We start from the raw sequence: 12,746 nt of genomic DNA on the forward strand, positions 1-12,746 counted from the left end.
TAATATGCACATTATTGCGTGTGGCATTATTTGAATGTAACTTGAATGCTGTGTTTTTACTTTGTTTCATTGTGTTTTTGGTACTGTCCTGTTTAGCTGTGTGCTCTGTCATTGGACTTAGTTTTCCTTGTCTGGATCCGTTTGATTCATTACACTGGTCCAATTAATTAGCTTAAGTTCCCTTATTTGTTCTAGTATTTATACTCTCAGTCAGCGCTCTTGCCGTCTTAGCTTTGTCTAGTCCTGAAATTTGTTTTCCTCAGAACTTTTAAATTAAAGACTTAATTTAAAGACTTAGTTTCCTGGATTTTTGTTGTCGTGTACTTTGTTCAGAAAAAAAACTACCCGTGACAAATTTATTTAAACATTATTTAAAGAATATATATATATATATATATATATATATATAATTTAGTTATGCAGCACTTTGCCAAAAAAATAAAAGGATAAAAGTTGTTAAATTTATATTTGATTGCATTTTAAAACAGTTATATAGTTAGTTGTATGCATTCAATTGATAATATATTTGTATTAAATCATAAAAAGAAAAATCTAAATTTTCTGAAATAAGTAGATTTCATAGGACTCCATTATTCTTAAAAAGTTTTAGAAATTATTAATGGAGAAAAAGTTTAAAATGTAATCCATAATCAATTATTAAATTATTAAAATCAAGTTCTTGATTATGAAAATTTGAATGAACAAAACAAACCAATGTTTTCAAGTGTGTATAATAAAGCATTTGTTCAACAAAAAAAATGGACCATTTTATTCAATTAACGGTCATTTTAACTGATTATAATAATGACTGATTGTTTAATGTGATATTTTCTGAGACGGTTATCATACCGTGGAAATCTCATACCTTTACAACCCTGCTCTGCAGTATAAATCACTCCACCATGTCATACAGCAGATCATTGTGCTGACACTTATATTGTTTGTAATAGAGCTGAAAGCATCCATCATTAGAGCAATGTTCTGTGCAGCTCATTAACAGCCTCAGATCGTTAAAGTGGGTCTGGCAGGATGCAAAGCAGCGGAGGCAACAAAGAACATGATGTTTGTTCAGAATCAAAGAGTTGCAGCTCTGATTAATGCCACGCTCTCTCTGTCTGTGCATTTCAATCTATCCCAGACATTTAAGGAATATGGTAATGAAACTATGCTTGCTAAAAGTCTCATACACCTTTTCTCTGTTCACTTTCCAGGAAATGTACAAAGCCAGCAAATATGAGGTTTCCCCGGATATGAGACTGGTTCTGCTGGCCTACAATGTGCAGCCGGTGAGGCCTGTGTTTATTTGGGTGTTGTATGTGTGTGTTGAGAGGAAAGTAATCATTGCATGATGCGAAAGGGCTGCCACACTCCACTGGAGTGATTGGCTGGAGTGATAGAAACCGAGCGCGCACACACACACACACAGACACACCCACTGCCAGCCGAGGAAAAGAAGGACAGGGTCTGTTTCCACACTCGATCTGAAGCTGAACTCAACTTCTATTCCACCATCAACCTCTTTTTTTCATATACAGTGTGTCTCTAAACCACAGGGTGATTGTGCACTCTCAGAGAAAAAGGTACAAAAGCTGTCACTGGGGCTGTACCTTTTCAAAAGTACCTAAAGGGTGCATATTGGTACCTAAAATGTACATAATAGCACCTAAAATGTATACATAATAGCACCTAAATGTCCATATTAGCACCTAAAATGTACATATTAGCACTTGAAATATACATATTAGCACTTGAAATATACATATTAGCACCTAAAATGTCCATATTAGCACCTAAAATGTACATACTAGCACCTGAAATGTACATAACAGCACCTAAAATGTCCATATTAGCTCCTAAAATGTACATAATAGCACCTAAAATGTCCATATTAGCACCTAAAATGTACATAATAGCACCTAAAATGTCCATATGAGCACCTAAAATGTCCATATTAGCACCTAAAATGTACATATTAGCTCCTAAAATGTACATATTAGCTCGTAATTGTCCATATTAGCACCTAAAATGTACATAATAGTACTTAAAATGTACATATTAGCACCTAAATGTCCATATTAGCACCTAAAATATACATATTGGTACCTAAAATGGACAAAAGTTTTTCCTTTTGAAAAGGTACAGCCCCAGTGACGGCTTTTGTATCTTTTTTTTTCTGAGAGTGTGGGAATTAGCCGCAGGTGTTGCTTGCTATGTAACAATTCTAAAGGATATGCCCCAAAAAGAATCCCCAAAGTTACAGAAATCCTAAAAATAATGGATTTTTAGTGAACTATCATTTTCAGGTTTAGAAATTAAGTGAAACTATAATGGAAATGTATATGTTGTTCAGTTTCTAAATGATTTCAACAGCTTACAATTGTATTGAGCATAAATTAGCCCACCTTTAACCGATTAGATGGAAAAGTCATAGTCGACAGGAAATATTGTACTCAGGAATGGATTATACTATGTTCACAGATAATGTTGTATCAATAGCAGTTCACTTTCATAAATTTGGTCATTTTCAAATTTAAAACTAACTGTGCATTTTATTTGTATTTTTTAAAATAAAATATTGTATTTGTTTTATTATTAATATTTTTTTTTTATTGTGGTTCACTTTCATAAATTTGGTAAAATTTCCTTCATCGTTTTGTATCTTTAAATTTGAACATCTAATTTTAATATTTAAAAATAAAAAGTCTTTTTTTAATAATTTGAATAATAACTAATATTCTTTTTCATTAATATTAACTTTATTGCACTTTTTTATCTATAAGATATTTTCTGATTATTTTTTTACCCAGATTGTGTTATCACTGTCTTTTATAGTTTTGTCTCTTTAAAACTGTACTTTTTAAAAAAATATTTTAAATAAATATAAAATATATTTTAGTATTTTAGTATTTAGTATTAAGCATAGTTTCTATATTGCATGACTCTACTAGAAAGAGTCTATGATTGAATCTGGAAATAAAGCAAAATAACTGAGAAAAATTTGAAATATTCCTCAGATGTCTGTGATTTTTATCAAAACATCTAGCATTAATCGAATCTCAAACAGTTTCAATAAAATAAGATATTACTCCACGACGTGCGTGACGTCATAAACCAACGTGGTTGAACGACCACTTAGCAACACTATGGTTTCGGGAAACAGTCGTGACTATCTAGTTGATTTCTTCAACGATGCATCATACGCAGCCCGTTCTCATCCCAAGGCGTCATATACTGACGCCTTTGACATTCCGTCTACATACAACGAACATGGCACCCTTTAGCGTCAATATGAGACGCAGATATGGGCCAAAATGCGCCTCCTAGTGGTCTAACCCTAACCCTACCCCGGACCTAAACCTTCCCATAACCAAACAAAGCTCTGTGCGTGTTATATTGACGCTAAAGTGTGCCATGTGCGTTGGATTTAGACGAAATTTCAAAAGTGTCACTATATGACGCCCTAGGATGAGAATGCGTTCTCATACAATGGTAGTGAAGCATCGAGTAACGTCGTTGTACAGGAAACACACCCCCCACTTCTTTTATGTAGACTTGGTTTTGCACCTAAAGTTTTAGTGAGAAAACAAATGTTGAAAGCACAAACACTGAAGGTCTGAGCAGCAGGTGATGAGTTAGCTTGATCAGGGCAGCTGTTGTTACAGAGCTGAGGAGACGGAGGAGAAGGTGTTCTAGCACTGGGACAGTGACACCAGAGCACTTCACACACACACATGACAAGAAAGAGTGAGCCAAAGGAAAGAGCGTGAGCGCTGCCTCTATTTTGTTATTCAGTGCCCGTCTCAACATCACCTTGATGGATGACAACCTCGTCCCCCAGCTGTCATTGCCTACGCAGACGCACACACACACACATTCATAACGCCCCTCATTCTCAAACTCTGTCATGGTGCTGAGTGCCCTTCACAAAGCAGCTCTCCATCTCTCAGCATCTGTAAGACAGAGGCTGATGGCGAGTACAGGTGTTGAATGTTAATCTTTGACAGTATTAACAGCTCTGCTACAGCACACGTGTCAAGCTCATGTCAGCGGTGAGCATATGCTGCGGTCAGCCCTCTGCCTCACAGACAGATGTTGACACTGTCCTCAGAGGGAAACAACAGCGTTCCTGCCTTCTTTAACAAGGGTGGATTAGCGTTTTATTAAATTAGATAGTTCTGCCTCTGAAATCTGATTGTGACCACACATCAGTCGAATTACTGTATATTACTGCACCAAGATGCTGCAGCTTACAGAGAGGATAATGTTTTTGTGGAAGAGTTATTTAGTCGTCAAAGATTTTATCAAATGTCGACGGAACCATGCGTCCATAATTCTGCTCCAAACCACAATACAATTTTTTAAAGCTTTAAAATTCATTGAAATCTCTAGCCTTTGCATTTTTTGGTTTGTATATGGTTTGGAAGAATATTTGTATGATTTTTGACAATTTTTTTAATTAAAGCATGCTCAATGGAATTATTTTATTTTATAATATAATGTAAAAAGTAAAAATCACATTTTAATATATATATATATATATATATATATATATATATATATGTATACTGTATATATACTTTATATTAGGGCTGTGCAAAAATTAATTGCGATTAATCGCATCCAAAATAAAAGTCTGTGTTTACATAATATATTTGTGTGTGCTGTATATAATTATTTTGTATATATAAATACCTATGCATGCATGATGTATATATTTAAGAATTATTTGCGCTTAAATTCTGTATATATAAATAAATACATAATCTATATTATGTAAATATAAATATTTTATATATGAATAACACATTTTCTTAAATATATACATGCATGTATGTGTATTTATATATACAAAATAATTATATACAGCACACACAAATTTATTATGTAAACACAGACTTTTATTTTGGATGCGATTAATCGCAATTAATTTTTGCACAGCCCTACTTTATATATATATATATATATATATATATATATATATAATTTTAACAGATATCATGAATTATCAACAGTTTAAATTTAAATAGCATTAACAGTTTAAATATATATATATATATATATATATATACGTATATATATATTAGAAATAGCAATATATTCTGTATTGTATTCAATAGAAATGTTTAAATTTACGTGTATGTATATATATATATATGTGTATATATATATATATATATATATATATATATATATATAATTTTAACAGATATCATGAATTATCAACAGTTTAAATTTGAATAGTATAAACAGTTTATATATATATATATATATATATATATATATACTTTGTATATATATAATAGAAATAGCAGTATATTCTGTATTGTATTCAATCGAAATGTTTAAGTCATTCAATCTTTATTGTATTTTTAAGGGTTTTTTTTTTTTTTTTTTAATGAATTGATAGATCCAGTGATTTGCGCCAGGGAGTTTTGCTCAGGAAAACAGTATTCATATTTAATACTGAAATTCTACTTGTGTAATGTAATTCTAATAATTGAAAGTAACATGTGAAGGCCAAGTGCACACACATCAGGAGTAGTGAGTAATGAACACACACACACTGCAAAGCATGACACACTCAGAGCAGTGGGCAGGCATTATGCTGTGGCACCCAGAGAGCAAAATGGGGTTAAGTACGTTGCTCAAAGGCAACATACCTCAGTAATTTCTTGCTAGTTTCCTAATTTCCTACATTTACATTCACCGGTAACGCTTCCTTTTACAGTCCAGTTACCCATGTAAATACTACTTATTTTAGTAACTAATAACTAGTGCTAACCCTGAACCTACCCCTAAACCTACCCCTGTTCCATGTACTTACCTTATATTAGCCAGTACTTTCTAGGTAAGTACACTGTAAGTACCCTGTAAGTACTGCACTGTAAAAGGAAGCATTACCCATTCACCATAGCTGTTCAGGCATTCGAGGGGCGTTTTATATTACTATGGAAAAGAAAATCTTCCTTCTTTACGTTCCCTTTAACTGTGGTAAATCACTTTAATGCATAGCCTCTCACATGTTATTGCTACAGAACTTTTTTGGCACTTTTAGTGCAAATAAGTGCTGTTCTCCAACAATTTCATTTCTCTCTGTTTGTCTTTGTGTTGTTCAAACTCTCAGGTTTACGAGCACTCCTTCACTGCGGACTACATCATTTGCAGCCTGGAAACTCCGTAAGTTGCTGAGCTCATATAACAGTCGCATTAGTTTACAGAATCCATTTGTCATTTTACAACCGAGGAAAACATCGATGCAGCTTTCTGCTGCTCAATTCATATGTCAAAGCCACTCAGAGGACTGAATCTTTCCATACTGCTACCATGTGGTCATTCCAACACATCTCTCCTGTGATTAGCACAGAGACATACAGCTCGTGTCACCTGTAATTTTTGGGCCTGCGTTGCACAGTGCCTTTATAACAAGCCTCAGAATAAAGCATCTATATTTATGAGCTCTGTCGGATGGAACAGATGCTGACACAGCGCTGGGCCGCTGCTCCAGCCGGATTTAACAGCGCACTGGGATATACTATCACTGTTAGATTTCCTGCCACTGGAATTCCCTTGTGGTGCTTTATTCGCTGCGCTGTTGTGTTGGGCTGTGTTGTACACTGCGATGAAATCAATATCTGTTGGCACACGCTCCACTGCACCACATAGAGGAAGTGTTCTCTGTTCTCTGAATGTTTGACTGATTGGCTGTCAGTTTGTCTGGGTCAGGATGGTCAACTAGCCCACTTGTTATCCCACCACCATCTAGTAATGTCTTTGCTTCTCTTTCACAGGGAAACGTGGATCCTGAACCCTCCAGAAGTGCGAAACGCTCACCTGCAGTATGCAGGATGGGGACCGCGAGGCCAGCAGCTGGTAAACATGACATTTCCCACACTGTAATCTCATTTACTGTAAAAAGCTGTAGTTGCCAAAACTTTACCATGGCAAATTTTAAGGTTTTACTGACTGACCTTAAATTTACGGTTAAAAAGCAGGGTTATTATCCCTAACTAGACATAAAAGCATTAAAAGTGTTTTTGTTAATTGAAATAAAGCTTAAATAAAATATAATATACAGTAAATATGACAGTAAAAAGAAAATGAGAAATGTTGTCTTTGCAGCCAAAGAGTATAGAAGAACAAGAGGCAAAACTCTGATGCTTTTTTGGTAACAGCCACTAGGTGGCGCTTCGGTAGCGCGGCCGCCATTTTGGGGGGAGATGGGCAGTTCCAACAGTTAATATGCCCCGTAACAGTTACACAGAAGCAAATAGATTGACAATGAAGTCCAAGTGGAATAAAAGAACACAGTGTTCGGCAATAAACTGCAAAAACTGTACAAATCTTGTCTTTTGACGTTTTCCCAAAGACCTTGACAGGTAAATGGTCCAATAGTGGCAAATGCACCTGCTAACTTTGAGGTCCCATGAAATTTTCACTTTCTTAGTTTTTTTTTTAACATTAATATGAGTCCCCCTAGCCTGTATATGGTCCCCCAGTGGCTAGAAATTTCAGTTGGTGTAAACCGAGCTTTGGCTATCTTTTTCTGTCTTTGAGAAAATGAAAGCTCAGACGGGCTGATCTTGAATCTTCCCTGTATGACGTCATACGAAGGAAAGGTAACTTCCCCTTTCTCTGCTTTGCTCGCCCAGAGAATTTGGCTCGCCAATGAAATTTGATTTTGAGTTTTTCCTCAAGAGATATCATGGCTTGCAAACGAGCGAAGCATGGCAGTTGATCAGTGTTCGAATGTACAAATGAACACAAAAGTATTTTTAGTTCCTTCATCCGAGCCTCTGAAGGAAACAATGGGTCAATTTTATTTTCCAAAACCAAAGTTTTGTATGGTCCATAGTCATTGATTAATTCATTCAAACGATTCGTTCAAACGACTGATTCATTCAAGAACGAGACAGATGTTTGGGTCATTGAATCTTTGACTCAATCGATTCGTTCAAGATGCTGAATAATTCAGTAATGAAAACAGGTTGAGTGTTTCTGTGACATGCGCCGTGGTTCTGCTGTGATTTTTGTTTGGAACTATTTTCGCTGGTGAAACAGAACAAAAACAGCCAATATTGCATCTAAAATGTAAGTGATTTAATTTGAACTGTTTATTGAACTGTTGTAGGAAATCAATGTCACATTTTCAATCGTGATGGTGTCCAGGAAACGTAATTGAGGTTGCTTAACATATATTAAAAATATAAAAACTCCACATTTTTTAGGCAGTATGTTGTTAGCTGAGTGTGTGTGTGTGTGTGTGTGCTGTGCTCATTTGTGTAGATTTCTGCGCAAGCGTCAACAGTGCAACTTTACCGTCAGTAATAGTCAACAACACTGACACTAATGCAGCTCAATATGAAAGAGTTTGTCTTAGGTTTAACAACCTGACCTAATATGAAACTGAAAAGACATAAGCTTAATTTAAAATGTCTTAGGAACTACAGGATATTTAGAGGTGGATAAAAGCAATTGAGAGGTGGATAAACGCACTTTGGAGGTGGGTAAACGCTATTTCCGAATATTGGGAGGTGCGTAAACGCTGTTTACGTGCGTTTAGCCTCCACTACATCCCTGGTCCTAGCCATATAAACCATAATAATGATTTATATAGATATGCCACAAAGTGAAAATGATCTTATTACATTTATTTGCTGAATTAATTTATTCCATTGATAACTCAATTTGGTATGTAACGTTATGTGTACCTCCTGGGAAACGGTCTAACGTTATTAGAATGTTATGAACTCATCACTTTTTTTCTTACCTGTCACACTTAATGTAGAGAGTAATATAATTAATTAAATCCTTGAACTTCCCTGTCTCAAGTTATATGGGCAAAAAAAGCCTGGTTAATTAGCAACTTATTTTAACTGCTATAACGTTAATTTGTTGTTGTGTTAGAAAAATCACCTAATTATTTCAACCTAAAAATAACCACTGCACTGGACTAAATATATGTGATAATATATGGACTGCCGAGTCGCTAACTGAAATAGTTGATTACTGTTAATAGTGTTGTAAATATTTGAAATTCCAATGAAATCTGCCATCAACTGTCAAAAAGTGTGTCCTAAGTGTGTGTCTCAGAACATTGACTATTTCTATACCAACCAAAGCTTCTAATGGCAGCGGCAGTGACGCAATGACTTCACAGATTGACCTATGGCTAAGCCACGCCCCCAAATGCGATGAGCCAAAGACATTCTCTGCTTCCACGTTGATTGAAATGCATTGCAGTTAGTCAGTTTTCATTCTTTTTATATGTTTTTTTTTTTCTTGTCATTTTAATGTTAAAATGATTAAAAGGTGTGCATGGTGTACATGCAACTCCGACAAAGGTATGCCGCGAGGCTGGGCGACGGTGTGTATTTTTACCCTTTCCCAAGCACATCTCACCTGAGATAAGTGTCTGCTCTGGATTAAGTTAATGCGGAAGACCACAACACCACCTAAACATGGATAAATTAAACAAGGATGTCGACATCTGTTCTAAGTTAACCACGTATTTGAACGTTATCTTTAACATCTCTAACGTAACGCTAGGCTAACGTTAGCCACACTTTAGAAAACGTCAACATTAGCTTCTAGATCATGCCACTTACTGTAGCTTCATTAACGTATCTGTAAATAACCGAGATAACAAATGTTAGCAATGTTGTGCTTCTTTATCTTGTTGTCTGAGATGGTGATGGCAACGATATGCGGTTTATCACGCTTACACTGCGACCTGTACTTTTTTGCCTGGAGCTGAAGCTTTTCATAGGCCTTCTCAACAATAAAATTATTAACATAACCCTCCAATGCATAGTTTTTGTCCCTTTCAGTGATTTTGAGATGATATATAATATTTCTGTCTCCAAAAATCATCTATTTCCTCCTGTGGAATGTCTCCTACTGTGAAAGCTGCCATAGAGCCGAATGTTGACTGTTTGTCCGATTGAGTGGAGGGGAGGTGGCTTAGCCATAGGTCAATTAGCGATTAGCTCTTTTATTTGAATGTTGATATTAATGGCTTATTTCACCCATTAATAGTAATACCGTCTTTGTTTATCTAAAGTCTTTGGTATCAGTAGTTTAAAGGTGGAATACCTAAGATTTTTGCATTAAAATATCCCAAAATCACAAGGCCAGTGTTATATATTTAGTTAAGATGACAACTTACAATATTCCAAATGTTTCAAACAATGTTTAAATCGTGAGAAAATTGAGATTTTAACCAAGGAAACGGCGTGTGAGCAGGGGTGAGCTGGGAGTCGCCAGTCAATCGCGTCATATCCACGTTACCTCGGTTTCCGCTCGTACTACGTGTAGTCCTGGACAAATGCGGAAGTTGTAGTTGTGCGTTAGCGTCTATCAAGCAACAAACGTCAGCTTGTTTCCCGCATTTGTTATGGAATGGAGCACATATATTCTTTTCATTTATTCTCAGAATGTGAACTGTTGGCTGTAAAGGGGGTCGCACACCAGACGAGAAGCGCCGCGCCACGTTTAGGACAACTCCACAGTAACGTTATCGCACACCGGACGCGCACTTTCTCATCAGTGTATGGCCAAAAAATTTAGTTATGTTTAATGACATGAAATGAAGATAATGTCTGTTCTATGTTATGATTGTACTGTACAATTAAATACAATCGTTGCTGAGTTTGCATTCTGAAAACTTTACCTCAGAGCATCCGTTCACTGAATGAATTGAGAATCTCACCTGAAAAATCTAATAACATCAGCTATTGTTATTCAAGCAGCTGATTTCTGTAAATGAATGCAAAACTAAATGCATATTGCAGCATAGGGCAAAGTCAGGATCCATTAGCAACGATTTGAGACAAAAATAAGTCACTTCGTCCAGTGACTCGTCCAGTAACATCTGTGAAAACTAATTTACTTTTAAACCTGACTTTTCTTGCGGTTGTTTCAGTTTAATGAAAAACAAGCATGTCATTAAACGCAACATTTATAGAAATCGAACTTTACCTCATCCATGACAACTAATTTTCGATTCCCGTCTGACTGATTTATCCACGGTGGAGTTGAAAACAACAGTTCCCATAATTCCGCGTTTCTCCACGTCTTCATCAAGCAAAGCCGGTGGTGTTGTTTTGAATGTAGCGCCCTCTAGCGGCATCTAAATCTTAGGTATTCCACCTTTAAGTGCCAACTCAATTTGAAATGTGACTGACAGACAGCTTCAGTCAAGCGCTCACTTGCAAATTTGCATGTGTGCTCTGAGAATAATGGCTACGCATCATGGTAATGCACTTGTAAACATTCAGATCTACTTCTTCTCATCTTGGCAAAAGGCACTGGTGTAAACACACTTGGTTTGTCTTCAGTGAGTGTAAACATGTGGTATGCGGTATGAGTGTAAACATGCGGTAACCCCCCCCCCCACATATTTATGTCAAAATACCAGATCTTGTGCACTGTGTAAATGCAGCATAATAGACCTGCTGCTGTCTATTATGATGAGAATATTAATCAAACAACAATATTGACCCAAAAGAGAAAATCTCTCACTGCTCTAAGTGCATTTCTTAATAACTGTTTATCTGAATAATTTCTTTGAAGAACAAACTACTTCAGTAAGATAAACTTGAATGCTTCAAGCCATTGTTTTATTGCATTACACTACAAATATTAATAATATGGGTTTTCTTATTGAAATAGTTCACCTGGGTCATTCTAAATATAATCCTGGGTTATATTTATTCATGTTTCACACTGATCATACTATACCCGGGGTTAACAGTTAATCCTGGGTATTCATAAACTGCTGTTTCACACTGACTGTTACTGACTTGACAAACACAACACGTGACCTGTTTAAATAAAGGTCGAACTATAAAGGTATGAATTAAACAGTCTCTTCTTCACTCCGATTGTCGCATTTTCCATCGTCAAAGAATAATTGATTTCCAGAATCAAGGGAGAATAATACATTGAATAATTTACACTTGTCGCTGTTTGGCTGAAGCAGGATTAAATAAAAGTAGAAGTCTTTTATTTACAAAAGTAGTGAATGAACTACAACTTTCAGGTGACTCTAGTTCTCTTTCTATACTTCTGTTACTCTACCTCAGCTCTACCTTCGAAACCTTCTCTCATGAATTGCATATTCACACCTCTTGGATGTGGGTATTTCTGGTGCTGCTCTTACTTGGTTTTCTTCCAATGTCTCAGAACGACAATTCTACATTTCAGTACAGGATTTTCTAGTATACCTACTGTCCCCCTCAAACAAGATGTCCCCCAGGGTTCTGTTCTCGGGCCAGTATTATTTATAATTGACATATTTCCTCTGGAATCCTACACCATCATGGCTTTAAATTATCACTTTTACTCTGTATCTGTACACCTGCTCTATCTGCCAAAACCAACAAAATCTCTGCCTGTGTGCATGAAATAAAAGATGGGCTTAATTGAAATTTTCTGAAACTCAACATGGACAAAAGATCATTTTTAACAGGAACTCCGTCACTCACTAGCAATATTTCTACTGATTTCACCTGTGAGAATGTTGGTATTCACATAAAACCATCAAGTACTGTTAAAAATGTAGGTATTATTTCTGACTCCTCTCTCTCTTTTCAGGCTCAGATTAATTTTATCACAAACTGTGTGTTCTTTCACCAGTGTCGAATTCCCCAGCTTTATCACTCTCAAATATGCTGAAACTGTCATCCATGCATTTGTCTCATCACTTCAAATGCTTTCAAATGATATCTTAGTCAAAGTCATACCTT

At 35.8% G+C, this 12,746-nt stretch overlaps 1 protein-coding gene across 3 annotated transcripts in view; it reads left to right on the plus strand.

The window, feature by feature from the left end:
• Positions 1-12,746, plus strand: part of dpp6a (dipeptidyl peptidase like 6a) — a 474,269-nt gene that overhangs the window by 396,058 nt on the left and 65,465 nt on the right. For all 3 annotated transcript variants that reach the window (XM_039666636.2, XM_039666637.2, XM_039666635.2), the window contains 3 exons: positions 1,212-1,286; positions 6,125-6,177; positions 6,789-6,870. In XM_039666636.2, coding sequence (XP_039522570.1) covers positions 1,212-1,286; positions 6,125-6,177; positions 6,789-6,870 — 210 coding nt within the window. The remainder of the gene's footprint in view (positions 1-1,211; positions 1,287-6,124; positions 6,178-6,788; positions 6,871-12,746) is intronic.

Source organism: Pimephales promelas, chromosome 22 (assembly GCF_988280905.1).
Source record: "Pimephales promelas chromosome 22, fPimPro1.hap1.1, whole genome shotgun sequence".
NCBI classification, from domain to species: domain Eukaryota; kingdom Metazoa; phylum Chordata; class Actinopteri; order Cypriniformes; family Leuciscidae; genus Pimephales; species Pimephales promelas.